This window comes from Corylus avellana, chromosome 9, assembly GCF_965113065.1.
Source record: "Corylus avellana chromosome 9, dhCorAvel1.hap1.2, whole genome shotgun sequence".
NCBI lineage: Eukaryota > Viridiplantae > Streptophyta > Magnoliopsida > Fagales > Betulaceae > Corylus > Corylus avellana.
In genome coordinates, this window is record NC_142498.1 from 15362060 (window position 1) to 15384042 (window position 21983).

The window sequence follows — 21983 nt, forward strand, 5'->3', positions numbered from 1 at the left end:
TGTGCACCATCTTTCTATCTTGGGTTGAGGTATGAATCCCTAAGCTATTCAAAGTTTGATTAGTCTCTATAAGGGAATCTCAGTCTTTTGGATACACACCAATATGCAAAAAATATAATTTCAATTCCTAGTGCAAGTGGATGTAGCTCAATGCCAAGATGTCTTTGTAAATTTTTGTGTTCTGGGTATCAGAGTTACCCTTTACATAATCAACCAATTGATGGCATATTAGGCATGTCTTCTCTTTTTTATTTTACTTTTTATTTTTTATTTTTTGCCAAAAGTCTCCCTAATGCCACAATGGAAAGTGGTAAGCCACCACGAGCTTTTGCCATTTGTCTTCCCATATATTCTAATTCAAGAGGGTATCTAATGTAAGAGTTCCCAACTTTCACCTTGGTTAAGAAATGGGGGAAGACAAGGGGTAGAGCTTGCACTTGAAGCCACTCTTTTAATGCGGCTAGTGATCAAAATTCTGCTTCCGTTTGAGTCTTTGGGAAAAGCAAGTTTGGCCTTATTCCAGACGTTTGTAAACTACTAGGTACCTCCACCCTTGCAAGTGTTCGAACAACTGCTTGACTAGGTACTTTTTTTTTTTAAAAAAAAAATTACTATGTACTCATGCCTTCGAGCTCCTTTGTCAACTTGTCTCTATCTAATATTGACATGTGAGATGTTAAAATTTTCAGCAGTAGTTGTTTAGCTTTGAAAGATTGAGAGACATAGCCTCATGCGCAGCACTCAAAATGACTCTAGACTGAATCATTATTATAGTTTCTAACCAAGGGTGGTCTTCCCCAACCCACCAATGTTGATGATTGAAATGAAATGACGCTCTGAATCCCCTTCAATAAGCTGCTTAATCAATTTTGCTGAGCGATAAAAAAATCCCACCATGTCTTCTAACTTGACTTGCCATCCCTCGTCTGTGCAGTGCTTCCTTAAGCTTTTGCGTTGCTTGAACTACATTTGCTTAAGCTCTTATGGTGAGGTACATTTCCTAGTTACCTAAATTTTTTTTTTCGATGTTTTTGTTGATGTGTATTATCTTCTATCCTACCTTGTGGAGCATTCTTGGGTAGTCAATGATGATAGTCAGTTCCTCCTGCTATGTTCTGCTATTCTAATGATGAATCTTTCAATAGTATCCTCAGTCTCATAAGCCAACCCCGGATTTGCCGGGCTACTTCCTTCACAATTTCATCGTTTTTTCTTCTCTCGAAATTCTCTAGGAATGTATTTATTAGTCTTGGTTCCCTTTGAAGTGAGTTCACTTCATCCTTCCGTCCATCAAGGAGATCCTTTTCTTCATCAAGTAGCCAGAGCAAGTATTGTATGAGTGAACTAACAATACCGTGATGTCGGATGACATTTAACTATATTTTTGATGAAAACGAAAATAAAAAAAATATCAAAAAAAAATATTTAACAAACATCATTTAATCAAAATTTTACCCGTTCTTAAACAATGGAAGTACAAAATAAAATATTTGTCACTATTTGAGTTGATTGTCAATTATATTTAATTTTCTATTTTATATTAAGATTTTATTTTATTTGCTTAAGATCTTATTTATTTTATTAGGACTTTATTTCCTTCATTTACTAGGATTTACTTTTTCTATGAGTATTCTTGTTATATATATATAATATGCATACTCGAGTGCGTTGCATATGTGGATCAGGATCTATAGCAATAGATAGGAAATTACCCATGAGTTTTTTTTTTTGTAAATTTGGACTGTTGATTTCCATCCAACCGTCTAAATTTCGCTACGTGTCCCACTCAAAAGAAAATAATAAAATATAATTTTAATTTTAAAAAATAAAAATAAAATAAAATAATTAATTTAAAATTATACCATGGCTGGACACCCCATTTTTTCCATAGCACCTTAATTATTTTATTTTATATTTATTTTTTAAAATTTAAATTATATTTTATTATTTTCTTTTGAATGAGACGAGATTTAGACGGTTGAATGGAAATCAACCGCAAAAAAACCCATGAGCAATTCCCCGCTATTGTTGGAGGAGTAGAGATTTTCGGCTGCCAAGAGTTAGCCAAGAGATTTTTTTTTTTTTTAAAAAAAACGGAAAGAGGTTACAAGAAGGATTATAGATGATCGAATTTGAGACATTAACACTAAATTTGAGGCATTATCACCAAATTTAGGATGCTCGAATCCATTTAGAGTGATACTATCCTTAAAGAGTTAATCTTCCACCCTTAGGTTTTAGTTTTGAATCCAAAAATAAATTTTGAGACATTAAAACCCAAATATTAGCTTATGAAAATTTAACTAACATAAAACAAAAAAACAAAAACAAAAAACATTTTTGTTTTTGTTTTTTTGTTTTATTATTATTATTATTATTATTATTATTATTATTATTTTATTTTGTAGATGCAGCCACGAGTTTGGACTACGCTTGTCTAGTTGTCTACCTCAATTTGGCAGCCGCATAGGCGGACTCATTGCTGGAGATCCTGATTCTGCCCCGCAGAAAAGAAAGAAAGAATGGAGACCTACGGAAATGAGGGCAGACGCCGGAAAAGAGCGAGGACCTCCGAAGCATTCTCTTTAGAACATGCTGATGCCGACACCATCTTCGCTCTGTTACTCGCAGCAATCTTCAACTCTCACAGACCCGGCTCCCTCTCCTTGATCGAGAAATGCTTAATCAAGCTCAATCCCTCTTTTCTCTCATTAAGCCCAAGCCCCACCCTCTCTTTGCTCCCATTCATTCTCACTTCTAAGTAATCCCTGCAATGCAGCCCTCTATTCGCTCAAATACAACGTACCCATTTCGAGTTACTGCTAATTCTCGGAGTTATTCTTTTTCTTTTATTGCAGAAGGGCCGAGATAGCGGCTCGTGGTGCGGAGATTGTGGGCGCGGCATCGCTGCTTTCGCTGGAAATGAACGAACGGATTGCTTTGGATGGTGAGATTGTGAAAGGTTTGGTCTCGGCGTTGGGGAGTTCGAAGAGGATTGTGTTAATGGCTGCCTGCAATGCTGTTTTGGATATGTCGACCACCTCGGTTGCTCGGCAACGCCTGCTGGAACTCTCTGCTTTGGAGAGTCTTATGTGAGTGTATAAATTAATGGAAGATTATCATGTTTTTATTACCTGTTGCATTTCTTTTCTTTTTCTTTTTCTTTTTATTTATTTTTATTTATGTGGTGGCATTTTTAGTTTCACTAATGTTTCTCAAATTGCTTTCATTTTCTTGACAATTGAGGAAAATAAAGGAGTTTCTGAATTTTAGTGTTATGGTGTATAGTCTTTGGTTACTCAGTAGCATGAAAGATTTGGAATTAGCCAAGTTACCGGTTTAGGCTTGTTAAAACAGTGATCGGAAATAGCAGTGGAATCATCCCCGATGCTGAAGTTAGTAAGTAAATGGGGAGGTAAATTGGTAGAGTATTGGCAAAGAGAATGGAAGTGTGCGTACCTAGGGAAGCTACGTCCCCTCCATTTTATAGGCTTACCATCTTGAACGTCAACTGGGTGATTATTAGAGGTAAGGAATCAGCATAAGAAATAAGCATGGAAAGATCCATGTAGGCATGTAGCCAATCCATCGGATCTCTCCCTAACTGTAAGTTTCCCATCAAGACCAACCCAAAATCAGCAAGATAATTAAGGGTGGATTGTGTTTCCTTCTATGATCATATTCAATTTATCACATGTGTGGGGAAAGAAGGGATCTGATGTGTTCCACCCACATGGTGTTATGTGAGACTCTCCTCGTTTTGGGATGTTAGTGGGCCAAAGGCATGGGCTTTCTCTCGAGCCTCTGTGGCCCGGTGGTTTCTAGCTTGGATGACCTTTCGGTGGTGAGGTTTAACAACACAAGAAAAAGCGCTAGTCAATCTTTTTTGCTATCACCCCAAAATGACTAGTCAATTATGACTTTCTTAGAATCACTTATAAAACCTAGTTTCGCCCAGTAAGGAAGCAATGGGGGAATTAATTTCTATAAGTGTCTTTATAAATTACTCATTCAATGTGGACTACTAATCTTCCCAATATGGGATCGGAGTGTTACATGAGATCCCTTGAGCCTTCGATAAGCATATTGGGCACTCCAAGGCTTATTTTAGTATAATATTAAAACAAATTATGGTTTCTGTGGGATATTGATATGAAGTATGCAATTAGTTACTTCTTTCAGTACTTATCAAAAAAAAAAGTATGCAATTAGGTCTCTCTCTTTTTTTTTTTTTTTTTTTTTTTTTTTTTCTCTATTTCTAAATGTGTATATATATTTTTTAAATTTTGTTTCGGTTTTGGAGCTGTTGGTGGCAATACCCTTACCCATGCAATGTGGTGTTTGCATGGCTACCGGAAAAGAAGTGGAAGTTCTGGGTAGCATACCTGAAATCATAGGTTGGTGAGATCTGGTTTTGTAAGTTAGAGAGGTGGTTCATGGGCAGGGTTATGTGACGGTACTGCTGCATCACATGACTGACCTAATTATTTTTTGTTTCCTTAGCGAGTGAATTCAGATAGACTGGTTTAGTATTGGCATTTTTAAACGGAAAACTTGTATTGTATTTTTATCTTTATTTATTCTTCTTCTGGAGCAATAAATGGATAATGTAATTTATAATTCTTGTGTATAAGATCCTCTCATATACCTCCCTCATTTATCTTGTATAATAGCTGTTGAACTGCAAGTGAAATCAACCAATTGATTTTTTATGTTAAAGGATAATAGTACTTAGTATTAATGTTTGTTGCTTTTTCTTGTTGAAAGAAAAAGTAATATCATTTTCTTTTTTGTGTACTTTTGGCTACTCTGGCCTAGAGCTCAGTGGATTTATGATATTTCGTATGATATGCTTAATAGGCAATCCAATTTGTTCATCCAAAACATAAAAGTTGGGATACCTGCCTACGGGTGCTTTTATTCCTGGGATTTTTGGGTTTAGATTTTACGAAAAAAGTGTTTGAAGAATGTCAGTTGATTGTAGGTGGGGAAGAGATAGATGGGCTATTTGTTGAAGAATATTAGCCACTGGAAAATTCTGGCGATAGTAGAGATTGTTTTTTTTTTTTTGGGTAAAGCAATTTGATTTCCACCAGGTTGGGAAATTTTATAGTCTTTGGGGTTTCAAAAGCCATGAGAGAAGGATCATTGTCTGGCCTTTGGGTTGTAAACAGGGAAGTAAAAAAGAGAGGTTCAATGGTGTTCCCTAGCTGTATACATTAATCTGTGTGCAGTGCATGGAGAAGAAGAAGATGAAAAGAAAGAGAAAAAAGCCTAATCTTTCGCTTATTATATTCACTTTAATTCAATATCTTAGTAGTATTTTGAGGGTTTAGATTAAACAAACAGTAGATACCCAAATACCCATTAAAAGTTCTGAATTTTTTTTTAATACTCTTTCTATCAGTTACACCCTCTGAAAGACTAAGGCATATCTGCACTTTTTGGTTTTAGACCTTATTCAGTTCCCTCCGACAACTTTCTTTGCTAAATGATAAATATACTATTTTACCTTTCCCATCTTATTATATGCTTTACTGAAAGCACACCTTTTCTCCTTCAAGCGGGTTTGAGTAAGAAAAAAGTTTCAGATTCTGCAGAACATTCAGCACTTCTGAACACCTTTAATTATCATCTACAAATTAAAAGATGAAAGAGTCTTGGTCTAGAAGAGGAAACTAGTGAAAACCGGGATTGGAAACACTGTTCGTCTTGGCATATTGGTATGGGTTTGCTCTTGGATGTAGACAGAAGTTGAACTCTTGTTTTCGCTTTTCCTCAATGATCTTTTCCATTAAGTTTAATGATTTTTGTGTTTTTAGGCAACACCTAGACACTCTAATTGTCTGTAACTTTCTTGAACTTTCTAATTATAGTTTTCTTCCTGTGATTATCTTCACTTGAGTAATATATTGTTATGATGCTGAAGTCGACAGGCCGTGAGGCTCAACCAAATCAAAGGCCAGTAATGGCATTGATTTCCTTGCCATTTTTTAGCCCATGGTGGCAAAAATGGCTTCCCTGCTTTTTTCACATTGTGATTATATATCAGTTTGTGTTTGGATTCCACATCCGACAGTATATTAGATAGCTGATTTAAGGATTTTGAGTAATTTGACTTTAACTTTCATTAGGTTTGGATTGCTTCAGGTTCCTAAATTTTCAGGGATGCCAGTTTCTATATGCTCTGTGGATGATGGAAGTGTTACCTGTTGCAAGATTGGAATTGAGGAAGATGAATTTCCAGTATTACTTCTTACTGCATGTATAATTCTCATTAACTCCTGCAACATTGAGCAATTGGAAAAGCTCCCAAGAATCCTCTCTGAAACTTTCTTGGTCTCTTTGAAAAAGCTGTGGGCTGAAGTGCATTATGAAATGTTACTTGCCAACCCCATCAAATCCAGCCAAGAGGCACACATTTATATAAGCAATATTAGGATTAATAATCTGGCAGAAAGCATCTTTAGGCTTTCCATTAGAAGTAGTCAAGTTACACCAACTTTGCCTTTGGAGGTGGTTAAAAGAAGTATTTTTGGTTTGAGTAAATCTAGTTTTGAAGATTTCATGTTAACTCATTGGGAGGTATCGCCCTTTCTCATACAAAGACTTTCAAGGGCTTTAAGTGAGAATGATGATATTTTCAGTTCATTTGTACAGCCTCTACACTTGACTAAAACAGTTCCTTCCTTTATTTCTTCAATCCTTCGGAATTTAGTTTCTTGTTTTCCTATTGCTTCAGATGAACTAGACATCCTTAGTTTCTTAACGGAGGTGGGAAATAAATTGGGTTGCCCTATAATCTATCAGCAGGACATACGGGTGTTAAGAACAGAAAGGCAATTGAAAAGAGAGGTTCATTTCTTTCAGGAGAGTTTGGACTCCTGCTGCAAAAAGGGTTCTCACATTTTTAACATTGATGAAGTAAAAAAATGTGAAGAAGCATATAAAGAGGGTTATACAGTTGCTGTACGTGGCATGGAATTCCGCTTTGAGAGCATTGCCGCTATTGCAAATGGATTAGCATCTTTCTTTGGTCAACCATCTGTAGGTGTCAATATGTACTTGACACCACCTAATTCTCAGGGTTTGGCTCGTCACTTTGATGACCACTGTGTGTTTGTTTGCCAACTTTTTGGTACTAAGCAATGGACCGTTTTTCCTCAGCCGAATGTCCAGTTACCTCGCCTATATGATCCTCTTGATAACCTATATGTTGCAGAGGCTGAGGTCTCAATGGCTGAGTGCAGAAAGATTTTGCTAAATGAAGGTGATATTTTGTATATTCCCAGAGGTTTTCCTCATGAGGCATGTACAGATGATGGTGGTCCCAATGGTTCTGCTGGATGTTCCGTGCACCTTACACTTGGTATTGAGGTTGAACCACCTTTTGAGTAAGTAAAATGTTGTCTTTCTTTGCTTGTGAATATCTTTTAAAGTTGGTTCCAATGGTTTTAACTTGTTATGGTTTCTTTTGGTTGTTATATGTGAGAAGTGGTGCTTTTTCTTGAGGGGATATTTTATTATGCTTTCTACTTTTCAAGTTCATATTGATTGCTGAATGTCATGAGGCCAATTTAAGATTTGACCATAACTCTAAGTAGGAAGTTTGTACGACCTTTTTATTTCCTCAGCTAGACAAATTATTCTATAGGGAAAAATCATGGTTAGATATGGTACGAAATAAACATATTATTCTTAATATGCAATAAATTGTTGAAGATGTGTTGTACTTTTCTTGAATGGTAGGATGCATAAGAAATGTAAAATATGCACTAGAAAGTTGGCCTAAGGTGTACGCCGATCTCTAAGGGAGGAAGGGTTGGGGATTAGGAACTTTTTGAGGTTCAATCATGCTTTCTTGGGTAAATGGCTTTGGCAATATGGGCTTGAGAGAGAGGGGCTTGGTGGACTCTAAATATGGAAGTTCTTGGGGATGGTGGTGTTCTAGTGAGCCTATTGGGGCGTATGGGGTGGGTTTATGGAAGAATATTAGGAGGGGTGGGGGTAAGTTCTATGGTCACACCAGATTTGAAGTTGGTGATAGTTTCAAGGTTAGGTTCTGGCATGATATTTGGTATTGCTCGCACAAAGGATGCTCCTGTTAAGGCTCACATCGAAATTTTTGGAGGTACCATTCAGTGGAACGTAAGCTTTGCTAAAGAGGCTTAGGATTAGGAGGTGGATGCCTTTGCCTCATTCTACAGGTTGTATTTAGTAAAAATGAGATGGGAAGTGGTAGACAAGTTGTGGTGGATCCCTTCCAAAAGAGGATTGTTTGGTGTTTAATACTTCTACAGTGTCATGGGTTGTCATGATGGTTTCCATTTCCTTGGAAATGTATTTGGAGGACTAAGGTTACATTGAGAGTGGCCTTTTTTGTGTGGTCGGTGGTCCTAGGTAAGATCCTTAACATAGACAATCTCCGGAAGCTGCACATCATTGTGGTTGATTGGTGTGTTATATGCAAAAGGAATGGGGTGTCTGTGGACTATCTTCTTCTTCGTTGTGAGGTTGCTTGTGTCATTTGGAATGCCTTCTTCAAACATTTTGAGCTGTCTTGGGTTATGCTTAAACGAGTAGTTGATTTGTTTGCTTGTTGGTGGATTTCCAATAGTACTCGGAGTGTTGTTGTATGGAAAAGGGTGCCTTTGTGCCCTTTGTGGTGTTTTTGGAAGAAAATAAATGATAGGTGTTTTGAGGACCACAAGAAGAAGTTGGAGGAGTTCAATTCTTTTTCTCTTCAATACGTTGTATCTTTGGACAATTGCATTGTTTCTCCTTTAGTGATTAGTTATCATGATTTTTTTACTCCTTTTGCCTCTACTTCCTAGGTGGTTTCTCTTTTATACTTCCTGTGTACATAAAGGCAATATTTCGATTATTTAAAAAAAAGAAAAAAGCCCACTAGCTTAACATAATTGGTGAAAATCAATTTGAATCATAAGTACTTCAGCCATTAAATTGAGTATGCCGTCTATATTCTTTTTAATCATTTGTCTATTTATTTATTATTTTGGCCAATAAGCTCTTTATCAAATGGTACTTTTTACTCTTAGAAGAATGAGTTGGAGGGTGAGATCGTGGTTAAATATCTAGTAAGTGCATGTGTATCTTATCAATAAAAAACTATTCCTTTTAGTTTTTAAAAGGTTGACTGAGAACAGTGTGGACAAAAAGTCAACCCATACCCATTGTATGACTTAATTAGGTGTCATGGTTCTTTGTATAATATCATGCCACACTGCCACACTGCCATGCTGGCATGGCCTGGCCATTCTTTTGATTGAATTCTTTCTAATATTATTATAAACCATACTTTTTTAGCTGGATTAAAAGATGGACTTTGGTATCACACTTCATTATTGGAAGCAATTATATAGTTGTACTTGTGGAACTATGTGATATTTATCTGTATATTTATTTTTTTGTTTTGTGTGAATGTTGAATGAGATATTAAATTTTTATCAAACGCTATACTAATTGGTGTAATGTAATATCATTTAATGCTTATCTTATATCTCCCTTCTCCGAGCTTCCTCTCTACATTGTCAACCCGATAACCATAATTTTCCACAAAGACAATTTGAAAAAATATTGCATCGTTATAATCCATCCTGGTTCAAAGAACATGCTAACTGGTTGGAATACAATATTTCAGAAGATGTTGCATCTTGCCCCCTCTGAACAAAATCCTTGCTCCACTGAATACCTAAGACCAATTCAAACTAAATATGTGCACCTCTCCTCTCTAACAGCCAGCCTCTGTGTCTTCTCCATTTCTTATTTTGAAAAAATAGAGTTTTTTTTTTTTTTTTTTTTTTTAAAAAAAACCATTAGCCAGCAGGTGCGTTACATTTGCCCCCCCTTAAAAATCTCACTTATCCTTGAGGGTATAGTCTGAGTGCTACTTCTTCATCTTCTTCGTCCATAACCACATCTCCATGACTATCTTCACCATAACAGATTGGATGAGGAAGAGTTTCTTGCATTGACGTCCAGGGCTAAATATTTTCATTGCACTTGAAAGATAGTCCCTTCTCTTGCCGTACCAAGAACTCTGTCAACGTCTTTTGTTTAAGTGGATAGAGTAGTGTTTGCATTGGTGCTTCTTCATTGGAGGTTAGGTTCTCCCTTGGTTTGGGGACCAATAACCTTTTTAAAGAATGATTTTGGGCTTTAGAGACCTGATCTAAACCAAGGACTGCGGAAAGATTTGTCGGTCTCCCAGTGAGGATATTGGCTTTAATATTGTACTGGAGGCTCCTGGTGAAACAACTGAACTGTTTATTTTGAGGCAGATAACCGGCTTTATCTAGGAGCTTTTCCAATTTGGTTTGATAGTGTTGCCACTTTGCTGCAACCTAGTGAATTTGTGGAAGGGGTCGAAAAATTGAGATGGTCCATACCATACATAAAGCCTTTCTTTGAACTCATCCTGCGGTATCTCATAGTTTCCTTGACGAAGTAGTTGGTACCAAAGCTGTGCATCTCCCTCCATGTGGAAGGAAGCGAACGCAACTCGTGCTGATTTGGTGTATCATGGAATTAGGAAAATTGCCCTGCTCTGGATTATGTGGGAGTACATTAAATTCATGAACCAAAAGCAATTACAAGTTGATCTCAGGTGGGAAAAGTGCAATTTTTTAAACCACAAGTTTATAAAGTGTACTTTCCCCTATTGGATTTGATTCACTGTATTATCTCTGCTCATCATGTTTGGATTTGATTCATAGTGGCTCATTATGTTTGGTGAACATGCTTGGATTCAAAGTATTCAATCAATAATTGTATTGCTTGAACTTGGTTGTCTGGTTCCCTGTCTATTTTCACCCAATAGCTATCTTTGACTGATTATCAACACTAGGCCCATCAGTCCACAAAAAGGGACTCAATTGGATTGGTCAGTCAATCAATTCATGGATCTAGGGCCCTTTTAACATGTGGATTGGCCCATATCCATTGCAATCTAAACAATATGAACGAGCAACACTGTCCTGAGTGACAATGTTGACTTCTGACAGCCTTTAGTGTTCTTGTTGGTACCAAATGCACTTGTGTAATTCCCATATATTACCTGTCAGGCCTTGAGTTCTAATTGTGTGATACTGTTACAGTTTGAATTGGCTGATAAGATTGGAAATCCTCCTACCCCCCAACTCTCCGTCTTGTATGTGTGTGTGTGTGTTACTCTTGTTGTTAGGCCAACATTTATTTGCCTTTCTGCTTTAAAAGAGTCTCAGTATTCAAATCTCCCTAAAAACTTCCATCTGGAGGCTACTTTGAATAGTAATTGATGCACATTATTATTCGTTCTAATTCTTTTTACGCAAATCCATATTGAATGCCAAATTTTCTTAATGATTGGAGTGATATTGTTTAAAAAGTTGAAAACAGTGCATGTGGGCTGACCCAAAGTATAGAAGATGGACATGTATGTCTATGAGAATATAGATGGGATTTAGGACCCAATGTCTGTGGAAAGCTGAGTCATAGTCTTCTTGAATGCCAAATCTTCTTAATTACTGGAGTGATGTTTTTTAAAAAGTTGAAAACAGTGCATGTGGCCTGCCCCATATTCTTTACCAAATTATATAATATGGGAATGTATGTCTATAAGACATAGAGACAGGATTTAGGACTGAAAAGTTGAAAACAGTGCATGTGGGATGACCCAAATTATATAATATGGACATGTATGTCTATGAGACAGAGATGGGATTTAGGACCCATTGTCTCTGGAAAGCTGAATGGTGGTCTTCTTCAAAATGTAACATATTAATAATCAAGCATGTGCAAAGCATCACGTAGATGTTATAGATTTGTAGCGATCTGCCTACATAGTAGATTGAAATAGTTACATAATTTGTCTGTGTGCCGGTGAATGTGTTTCCTTAATGTGATAGGTAATATTTGTGTTATAGATTTGTAGTGATCCTCGAGATGAATTCACTCATGTTATATGATTTGAAGGAATGAAGCAAAGTGAATTTAAACCTTTCTAGTGTGTTTGACATGGTGAAATTGGTACTATTTGTGTTTCATAGTGGTCATAGTATGTCAGTGTTTCTTTTTTTTTTTTGACGAAGTATGTCAGTTTATTTAAGCCTGTTACATTTACCATGATTAGCAGTGGTAAAGCTCAAAACAGAATTCTTCAACGTTGAATTACGGTGTAATGTGAATTAGACAGTGGGCTCTGTTGGTGTTGCTAGTAACCATTAAGAAAATGTAAAGACAAAGCAAAACAAAAGAGTAGGTCCTAGTATTATGATTTTTCTTTGGTTATTAGTTACCGTGAGAAGACTTTGGGGGAGCTTAAATCGTTATTTACAAAACAGCTTTTGTTTATCCTATGGTGATTAGTTACCATGAATTTGTTGTTCTTATTTGTCTTTCTAGTTATGTGTTTTCTCATGTATACTTTATGTCTACTTGAGGTGCCTTACACTTTAATTGATATCTTGATTAGTTATTAAAAAAATTATGGTTAAGAGCTGGATTAAATTTTAAATTGAAGTCATCAAAATGGTTAAAGTTGAAATGATAGGATTTTTGAGATTATATTGAACTTGAAACTGCTGTAGGATTTAACCATACTATACACTCTTATCTTATTTGACCCAGGTGGGAGGGATTTGCTCATGTTGCACTTTGTTGCTGGAACCAGAGCCACAAGCAACCACAGTACGCTTCTTTTGAGTCTGTGTTAGTGGATCTTCATGTTATTTCTGTCAATCTCTTGCATGTCGCAATCGGGCTATTAGGCAATTCTGATCCTACCTTCCGGAAAGCTTGCTTGGCTGCTGCATTTTCTTTGCCATCAGGCACCAGATATTGGCTTGATCTGAACCAGAGAACCATTTTCAGCCATTTGATTGATAAAATCAATACAGAGTCAAGGTTCTTGGAAGCCCTTAGGAGCATAGAAGTTGCAATTCAGAAAAACGAAGATCCCTTCCAACGGATCCAATGGCTCTGGCTTCTCAATCCGGACGGAGAAACCATTGAAGGACATGATTGGAATTTATCTTGTATGGAAATGGCTAAGTTATTCCCTTTATGTGTTACACAAAAAGAAAAGGTAGAAGCAGCTTTCATGCATGTAAAGTCTAGGTTTTGTGATGAGGTGTTATTTGGCAATGTATTAGATAGCTATAAAATGCTGCTTGACAAGTACAGGAAGCCCAGACAGCAGTATATGGATGGAATGATTTCATTGCATTGTACATCTTGATTTCTCCTTTATGTATGTCAACTTCTTTAATGGTATGCATTTTTCCCCCTTATTTTCCTCTCACCAGGCAATAATCATGGAATTGTTCTTGCTTTGGTAGCAACTACTCTCTTTTATTGGCATTTTCGGGCAATGGTTTTTGTTCACAAATTTGCATAGATGAGTGAAAAAAAAAAAAAAAAAAAAAAAAAAAAAAAAAAAAAAACAATATATTTTCAAAATAAATCCTGGGTAATTACTCTTTTAATCTATTTAAACATAATACATAATTCCATATTTCCTCATAGAAGCTGATAAGCAATCTTAAGGTTTAGGGTGTTTTGGAGTTGGCGTCGGATGTGTTGTCACCCCATGGTAATCAATGTGGTAGACAAGCTCATGATCTAATTTTTCCCCGCTGCTTGTACGTGTGAGTGCCATTGATCCTTCCTGGACGGTTGATCCTTTCATCTTTTCATCAACCTGCATTTTACACACCCAATTAGGCATCCTCAACTATGAATTCAATTGTAAACGTCATTTCTCAGAATATGGAGAAGAAAACAATTAGATCCATATTTGCCACATAATATGTTATCAAGCATGCTCTGCTCAGCTCTGCTCTCTTATGATAAAATCTTGTAAAAACTTGACATTGAAAGGGACTTTTACACTAATTTACCTCCATTTTGTGGCATTTGTGCTTGTCGTAGGGCACCGACACTCTGAGTTTCCTCATTGGCCGTCTTTCTGGGATTAAAACGACGGAAGAAGAAGAAGAGGAGTAGGAGATGCTGATAATAAGGGAAAACAGGTAGAAAACTGCAGTAAGGAGACACAAGAACATGATATAAGAAGATTTCATTATTTATGTACGTGGCTCAAATTTAAACCTGCTATCCTTGTGAAAGAAAATGGGTAGAAAACCAGGTATATATAGAAGGGCATGGCATTGATTGAGAGAGAGAGAGAGAGAGAGAGAGAGAGAGTGTGTGTGTGTGTGTGTATTATTGGTCAAGGGCTTGGGGAAACATGTCTGAGCCCATGCCAATGGTTGTGCAGCTAATGTAAATGAGACCAACCTGAAACCCTGAGGCCTGAAGACAAGCTATGTCCCATGCTTTTTCTCCAAATTAACTCTCTTGGAGAGTGGAAGAAGCCATTCTCTCCTTGGTATTGTAGTGCATGGGAAGGTATAGGGAAGCAAATTGAGTTCACGTGCGCCTTCCCACTCCAAACAAAACCACTCACGGACCACGGTTGAATCATTCATCAATGTTTTGTCCTCATCAATAAGGACTGGATAGATGTGGCATGCTCATCTCTCTCTCTTTATGTCTGTAAGTAGGGCCGTAATCGAGCCGAGTCGAGCGAATATTGAATGTTTAAGCTTGGATCATTTATTTTTCGAACGAACTCGAGCGTGTTGAGGAGCTGTTCGATTAAACTTTTGCGGCCAAGAAAGTGAAATGAGATTTCTTTACACTCTGGAGAATCTCAAGTACTGTGTGCCTCGTACACATATTAGCAGGGATAACCAATTTCAACTATTCTTTCATCAATGCCATGGCCCATGAATAGTAGTGAATGATTGAATTTCTCTGGATTGAATTTCTCTGTAGGTGAAGCAGAAACATCTTCCTCCCCCGGCCCCCACTCCACCCCACTTTGCTGGAGACTGGAGTCTAAACTATAGTGGATTCTCCTAAAGAGAGAGTGAACTGACAAATTTCCACCCCACCAAGAGTCTAGATGAGGTTTGTGATCATCTTTCTCACTTCTCTAGTCTAAAGAAGGTTGGATTACATATGGGAAAATACCTAGTGGTGGGAGTTTTATCTTTTCTTTTCTTTGTTTTATGAATGAATTTCTATTACCAACATAGAGTAAAAAACAACCAACTAAAAAACAAAAACTATACAGTTGTAAAAAAAACAGAAGACAACAACTAATCTGTACATCAGCTGAACTGCAGTGGCACATACTGGTGCCTTTCCCTAAAATATCCCCCCAATCCGTAGGGATATTGACCTGAAGACATCTATCCTCCTACTAAAACCACAACCAAAAAAAAAAAAGAAAAAAAAAAGGACATCTCCTTTTGCATCCCATTTCAGCAATCTATCCCCAGTTGCAAGTCCATCTCTGATTGCCACCCATAAAATGAATGCATTCTTAGGTATTGCCATTCATGAGAACTAAACCCTAGGCTCCTTTAACCCTTCTCATGTTTCCATGCTAGTGTATTTAGTTGATTTTGAAAGCTAACCATATAGGAATATCATTATTTTCCCTTTTAACATGGTTAACTTACTTTGATTGTTAACCAAATTTTCAGATCTAGCCGGCAGCCAATCCCATTCTTGCCCTTCAATAACACTTTGACAATTTTGCATCAAGTTTACTCCTAGGCTCCTAGCATCATATATAACTCTAAAACCATATAGATCATAGAGAATACCATCAGGATGCCAAGAGTCCAACAAGAAGTAGATTTTGCTACCATCCCCTACAAGAATTGTCCATTTTTATGATTCCAAGTCTGACATGTCATTAATGGGGCGAGTCATGCTAGAAGTTACTTTTATGTCATTTTTGTGTCACTCTAAAATTAATGTGGCTTCTAATATCACCATTAAGCTCATGATTAATCATTATTGAATTTTGATCAAGTGGTGATTTTAAAGCCACCTTATTTATAGAGTGACACAAGATCGAGAGACAAAATAATGACTTCTAGAATTACTCATAGATCATGATTCCTCATATAGTTCATTTCCATTTGGGGCCTTAGTCAAAATAGATGATCCCATGAGCCTTTTTTTGGTGAACTCGGATCCTAGATTGGGGCCGGGTCTGCCCTTTGGGCCTATGGACCTCTAGCCAGGCCCATTAGTTCTTGCTATATCATGTGTACTCCACAATTCAATTGAAGTTTTCTATGGGGGGTTGTTTGGGGACTGAAGGAAACGCACCTAGTTGGATGAAGAAATGTACCTGCAAGTAGATGTCACAATTTTTTACACGATTCGTAAACTCAACACGAAACTAAAGGTTAAGGTTGAGGGGTTTGATCCGTTTAATTAAACGGATTGGGTTAAGAGTAGCCTATAAAGTCTTATATTTATGCCTCGACACGACTTAAACCCAATATGCAACATTTGTGGTTGACAATTTTTAACACACCCGTGATCCCATCACAAATTTAGTGAGTTAGGGTTGACCTATATAATTTTATACCCATGACTCGACAAGACGCAAACCCGACACACAAACCCGAATACAACAAGGCAACAACAGAACTTAATCAGGGTTTATCACTGGAAAGTAGGTGCTAATGGGCCCAGTTGACCCCGTCCAAATACTTAATTAAAAGGGGGGAAATGTTCTTCACCCAGCTCTCAATCGTCAAAGTGGATTTTGTTCTTTATCAATTATCATCCCCTACTGAAGTTATTAAGTCTTTTTATGGATTTTGACAATTCTAGACCGCAATCTATTCGAAGAAATGTTTGTTAGGAAAAGAGAGAAAAAAAAAAAAAACAAAAGAGTAATCATTCATCATATTCTGCCCTTTCGAGTTGAATCTTCTCCTCCAAAAGTAGTATGAAATGAAGGCTTATCAACTTGGTCCAAAGTGCATGAATAGGAGGAAAACAAGAAGAACGCGTGCAGAGTCAAAAGAAGTATCCCTCGCCTCACGTACAATCATCACTCCCTTTTTTCCAATCCAATAATATGACTCCCTAAACCAATCCCTTTTGCCACGTCACATCCCAGACAAAAATTTCCCTCTTCAAACTTTTAACATTTTATTAAACGGGTCAGATTTCTCAACGTTAACCTATAAATTAATTTTGTGTTGGATTCGTGGGTTGTGTTAAAATTGCCAACTTTACATGTTGTGTGTCGGGCTCGAGTTGTGTAAATATATGATTATAAAATTATACAGATCAACCGCAACTCGACCAATTTAATTAAACTGATTAGATCTTTTAACCTTTTAATCTACTAATTCTGTGTTGAACCATTCGCGTAAATCGTAATCGTTCCTCTTAATTTGTTTTCTCCCTTAAGTTTTCTTTTCTTTACGTTAGGTAAGAATATATGTAAAATATTTAGCTAGATATATATGACAAAACCCCATCATAGGAGAGTGTTTGGAAAGATATGATGGTCTGGTGGACAGCAGAGTGAAAGAAAAATCCCGTGGAATTCGTGTAAAAGTCAAACATGCAATGGCATTAAGGAAGTTTTTTTTTTTGTTTTTGTTTTTGTCTTTGTTTTTGTGTTTTTGTTTCCCAAAGGAGTCACAATTCTAAGTTCTAACGCATATATGCCTTTACTCTTCTCAAATTCTACTCTTTACTTGTCATTAATTACTACTGATTACTAAATATTTACATAAATCTAATGAAATCAAATGCCTTCTTCTAATAACTGATTCATATTCAATGCCCCAGAATTAAATCTCCATCAAAATCTCTTTTCTTATTTGCTGGATCAACTTTCCCATTTCACAATTATATTCATCTCTCTCTCTCTTTTTTTCTTTTTCTCTGTGTCTCTCTAATGGAGGATGATGAAGCATGCAACACAAGCCTGCGTCTTGGGCTTGGCTCCGGCGACCATGTTCCGAGGAAGGAGGAGACACGTGGTGATTATGATGATGAGGAGGAGATGAGGGAGGAAAAGCCTCTGGTTTGCTTGGACCTTATGTTTCCGACAGAGGGAGCCGTTAACGTGGATCACAAGGCAGACAGATCATTACCGTTCGGAAAATTCGACGGAGACGATGATTACCCGAATATGGAAAACGATTCCGACATCCACCGGAGCAAGGACGGCCGGAGAAAGAAACTTCGGCTCTCTAAAGACCAATCCTTCTTCCTTGAAGACTGCTTCAAACTCCACAGCACCCTTTCTCCGGTAAATTTTTCCATGCTACACTCCAATATTATTTATTTTTTTTATTTTTTTTTTTTAACACTCAAGATTGAGGATTCCAACCTTACACTTGATCGAAATGCCCGTAAGTTAAAAACGTTCACCGCTTGAGCCAACCCGTTAGAGTTTATGTGTTGTAGAGATTAATTGATGGATATTGAAAAATCATGCAGGCCCAGAAACAGGCAATTGCTGGGCAATTGAATCTGAAGCCGAGACAAGTGGAAGTTTGGTTTCAAAACAAAAGAGCAAGGTAATTAATTATGACCATTAATGATTTTTTTTTTTTTCATATTATTATTATTATTATTATTATTATTATTTGTTTGTAATTATTTGACAAGGATTAAATTGATGCTGCAGAACAAAGTTAAAGCAAACGGAAGTAGACTGCGAATTCCTGAAGAAATGCTGTGCAAATCTAAGGGACGAGAACAGAAGATTGAAGAGAGAATTGGAGGAGCTACGGTCGCTAAAAGTAGGATCATCACCACCACCATATATTCAACTCCCAAAGGCTGCAACCCTTAGAATGTGCCCGTCGTGCGAGAAAATCGTAAAAGCAAGAGAAGGGAAGAACGCCGTCGTCTTCGATGCCGTTGGCCGGAGGAATAAGAAATTGCAAAGCGGGTTTGACGGCACAATCTGACAGAGAGGTTGTAATATTGGTTCATAGGCGCTATCGGTGCAAGTTTAACAACCCTACTTAATAGTGCATATATCGGACGGGGATCACGCCAATTACAGTGCAAGTTTAATCTTACCACCTAGATATTCGAGCAGATAGATTTCATATGAAACTTATTACTTTATTTGTCCAAATTACTACAGTGAAATAATTAGATTGTTGTAGATCCCGGTCCGATTAACGGTTAGTTAGACTCACCCAAATAAGTTTTTATGGTTAAGAGGTGACCCAAGTGTTCCACTTATTACAAAGTATAGGGTAAGAATAAATTGTTGAAATTTTAACAGATGGTATGGTTATGCCCAGTTTCTTGTAATCATTGATTTGACAGGAAAGTTGATGCACATCTCTATCTCTCCCTCTCTCTCTCTCTCTTGAATTGGATAAAATCAGACAGTTTCATGGAGACTTTTGTTGAAATTCAAAGCAGCAGCCAATCTTCTGTGTGTGTTTGGTAGTCCTCTTTCAAATCATTCACATTTGAACCATTTGATATATATGTAGTTAACTATATATATTATCTGGTTTAGTGATAAATATTGAACTGATAAAATCTCATTTAGGCCTCATTTGTTGCAACGGAAAATATTTTTCAAGTTGATCTCGGACTATTTGAATACCTGCTCAGGTAGGTGGACCCTCTCACAATTACCTACCCAAATTACAAACAATATAGTCAAACAATCACACTGGATCTTTCTATTCTCACACACTCTCATGTCTGCTGCTTCTCTTAATCACCGTATATCTCTTTTTCTTGCAGCTTTTTAGATTATATGAAAATATAATAAATATTTTCTAATTCTTCCTACTAGACAATAACTTCAGCTAAAAACAATTTTCACAGAAACAAATGGGGCCTTAACTTTAAAATCAGTAATTAGATCTTAAGAGCTCTGTCAGAGACATTAAAATTGAAGGATATATCCTGATCTGTATTACATTCTTATTGTCATCTTTACAAGTAAGTTTAAAGTAAATGTGTTTGATCGATCACTTGTGCTGTGTGACAAGTTGGCATCAATGTTACCTCGAAACGTTTCGTTCTGGTTCTTTATTAATTTCATAATTGCAAAAGTCTAGTCAACAACCAATACAGTTTTAAAACTTAATTATAATTAAAAAGCCTAGTAAAGTACGTATGAACTGCTAATTATTTTTTTAATTAAATTTTTCCACGTCATAAAAAATTACCATGCACATTGGTAAATTTTGTAACTCCAATAGATATCGTAAGGTAAAAATACTAAGTTAAGCTTTTGAAGAAGATGCAATGACTAACTTTATACGTGAAATTTTAACTTGAATTTTAAGTAATAATTTTTTTTGGGAAAATTTTATTTATCATCCATGATTTTTATTATCTTTGCAATGATACCTTCAAACTTAAAAAAGTGTCAATTTATGGTTATCATCTTTCAGAAGTTTGCAATGTCAATCTTCCCGTCAAAATTCAACGTTAAATCAAACGGTTGAGGAGTGAAATTTTCAAAATACTTCTAAAATGTTTATAAAATTACTAAAACACCTTGAATTTAGACGGATGTATTTTGGGGATTTTGCTTCCTCCGTTAAAATTTAACCCTAAATTTGAATGGTGGGTTGATATTGTAAACTTCTTAAAGATGGTAATCATAAATTAACAATTTTTAAAGTTTATGTGTATGATTGCAAAAGTAATGAAAGATCATAAGTGGTAATTAAAGTTTTTTTTTTTTTTTTTTTTTTTCTTAAAAAAAAAAAATGCAAATAGAGAGATCAAAGTGGCTATTCTACTTGGACGTGGTCATAGTAGCATCTGTCCGCTAGAACCAATGACAAAAATGGTCTAGATGGTGAAAACCGCATGTGCTCTCTTAAACTCAATTGAGTCATAGTCTGATTTAGTTTTATTAAGACATGAAGATTCTCATTGCGAAAATCGAACTCATACCTTATTATTTACCTAATCATATATAATTTGTCTTGATGCCCCTAACCCCAGGCCTTGGTGCCCTTTATTATTTATTCTGTTGTGGTTTTAAACTCGTTAAAAATAGAGAATTAATACACTAATAAAATGAAGCTATATCGGGCTATGACATAATGGAGAAGTACTTAGATGATGGTACACTAAAACATTAGCCTAAATATCATTGTAAATGCCTAAGGCTAAGGCTAAGGTGGTGCCAGTGGCTGTAGTTATGATTGATGATACCAATGCAGCTATTGTTGCATTATTATTTCGGTTATAATTATATATAATCATTATCACGCATCACTAATTCAAATTCTCTTTTTTCTTCCCTTACGTGAACATATATATATATATATATATATATATATATAAAAGGAGTCTTGCTACTTAAAATTAAGGTTAAGATAGAGCATTTACTTGTCTTCTTAATTTTAGTAGAAATTACGTGAAATATTATTCAAAATACTTGTTTAATGGATCCGGATCCTTTTCATTCTAAATGACTAGGATTTTTAAAAGAAATCTTAGGGCCACGAATGAGACACGTGTCACACTAATAAAATATTATTTAAGATTAAAAAAATAAAAATAAAACAATAAAAAAAAAATAATGGGGTGCCTGCCTGGCTGGCCACCCCATCTTGGCCACAGGGGGTGGCCAGCCACGCCCATTTTTGTCCTAGGGGTGGTTGAAGCCACCCCATGGCCCTTGGGGTGGTTCGGTCACCCCTGACTGGCCATTCGAGCTAAAATGGGGGTGGCCAACCACCCCTGACTGGCCAAGATGGAGGTGGCAGCTACCCTTTTTTTTTATTATTAATTTTTAAAATTTTAAATAATATTTTATTATTCGTTTTATTAGTGGGACACATATTCTATTTGTCGTCCTAAGATTTTGAAAAAAAATTCTAACTACGAACTGAATACTCTCCATTCCATTTAAGAACAGAGAGAATCCGCTTCCTTGTTTAATAGGTGATCCTACTACTTTTCTATCTCATTTAATTCCACTTAATTAAGACGCTAATGCTTTAACGCATACAATTTTAGATCATAGCTTTTATTTTATTTTATTTTATTTTGACATGTCCGCACAAGAGGGGGGAGGAGGATTCGAACTAGTGACCTTCGCTTCATTAGGCGTGGTCCTAGCCGATTGAGTTACCTCTTGGAAA

At 36.4% G+C, this 21983-nt stretch overlaps 3 protein-coding genes across 3 annotated transcripts; 2 read left to right on the forward strand and 1 right to left on the reverse strand.

The window, feature by feature from the left end:
- Positions 1–2487: 2487 nt before the first annotated feature.
- On the forward strand, positions 2488–13294 carry LOC132190701 (uncharacterized). Its single transcript, XM_059605746.2, has 4 exons — positions 2488–2761; positions 2859–3092; positions 6135–7394; positions 12628–13294. The coding sequence occupies exons 1-4, from the start codon at positions 2523–2525 to the stop codon at positions 13235–13237; spliced, it is 2343 nt and encodes a 780-aa protein (XP_059461729.2). The 5' UTR covers positions 2488–2522; the 3' UTR covers positions 13238–13294.
- Positions 13295–13466: 172 nt separating this feature from the next.
- On the reverse strand, positions 13467–14586 carry LOC132190702 (uncharacterized). The gene is made up of 3 exons (XM_059605747.2): positions 14299–14586; positions 13899–14038; positions 13467–13699 (listed from the first exon to the last, which is right to left on the reverse strand). Exons 1-3 carry the CDS (start codon positions 14483–14485, stop codon positions 13541–13543), a joined length of 486 nt encoding a protein of 161 aa, XP_059461730.1. The 5' UTR covers positions 14486–14586; the 3' UTR covers positions 13467–13540.
- A 2987-nt stretch (positions 14587–17573) lies between these two features.
- On the forward strand, positions 17574–19257 carry LOC132190505 (homeobox-leucine zipper protein HAT22-like). Its single transcript, XM_059605514.2, has 3 exons — positions 17574–18145; positions 18337–18416; positions 18527–19257. The coding sequence occupies exons 1-3, from the start codon at positions 17789–17791 to the stop codon at positions 18810–18812; spliced, it is 723 nt and encodes a 240-aa protein (XP_059461497.2). The 5' UTR covers positions 17574–17788; the 3' UTR covers positions 18813–19257.
- The last annotated feature ends 2726 nt before the right edge of the window (positions 19258–21983 follow it).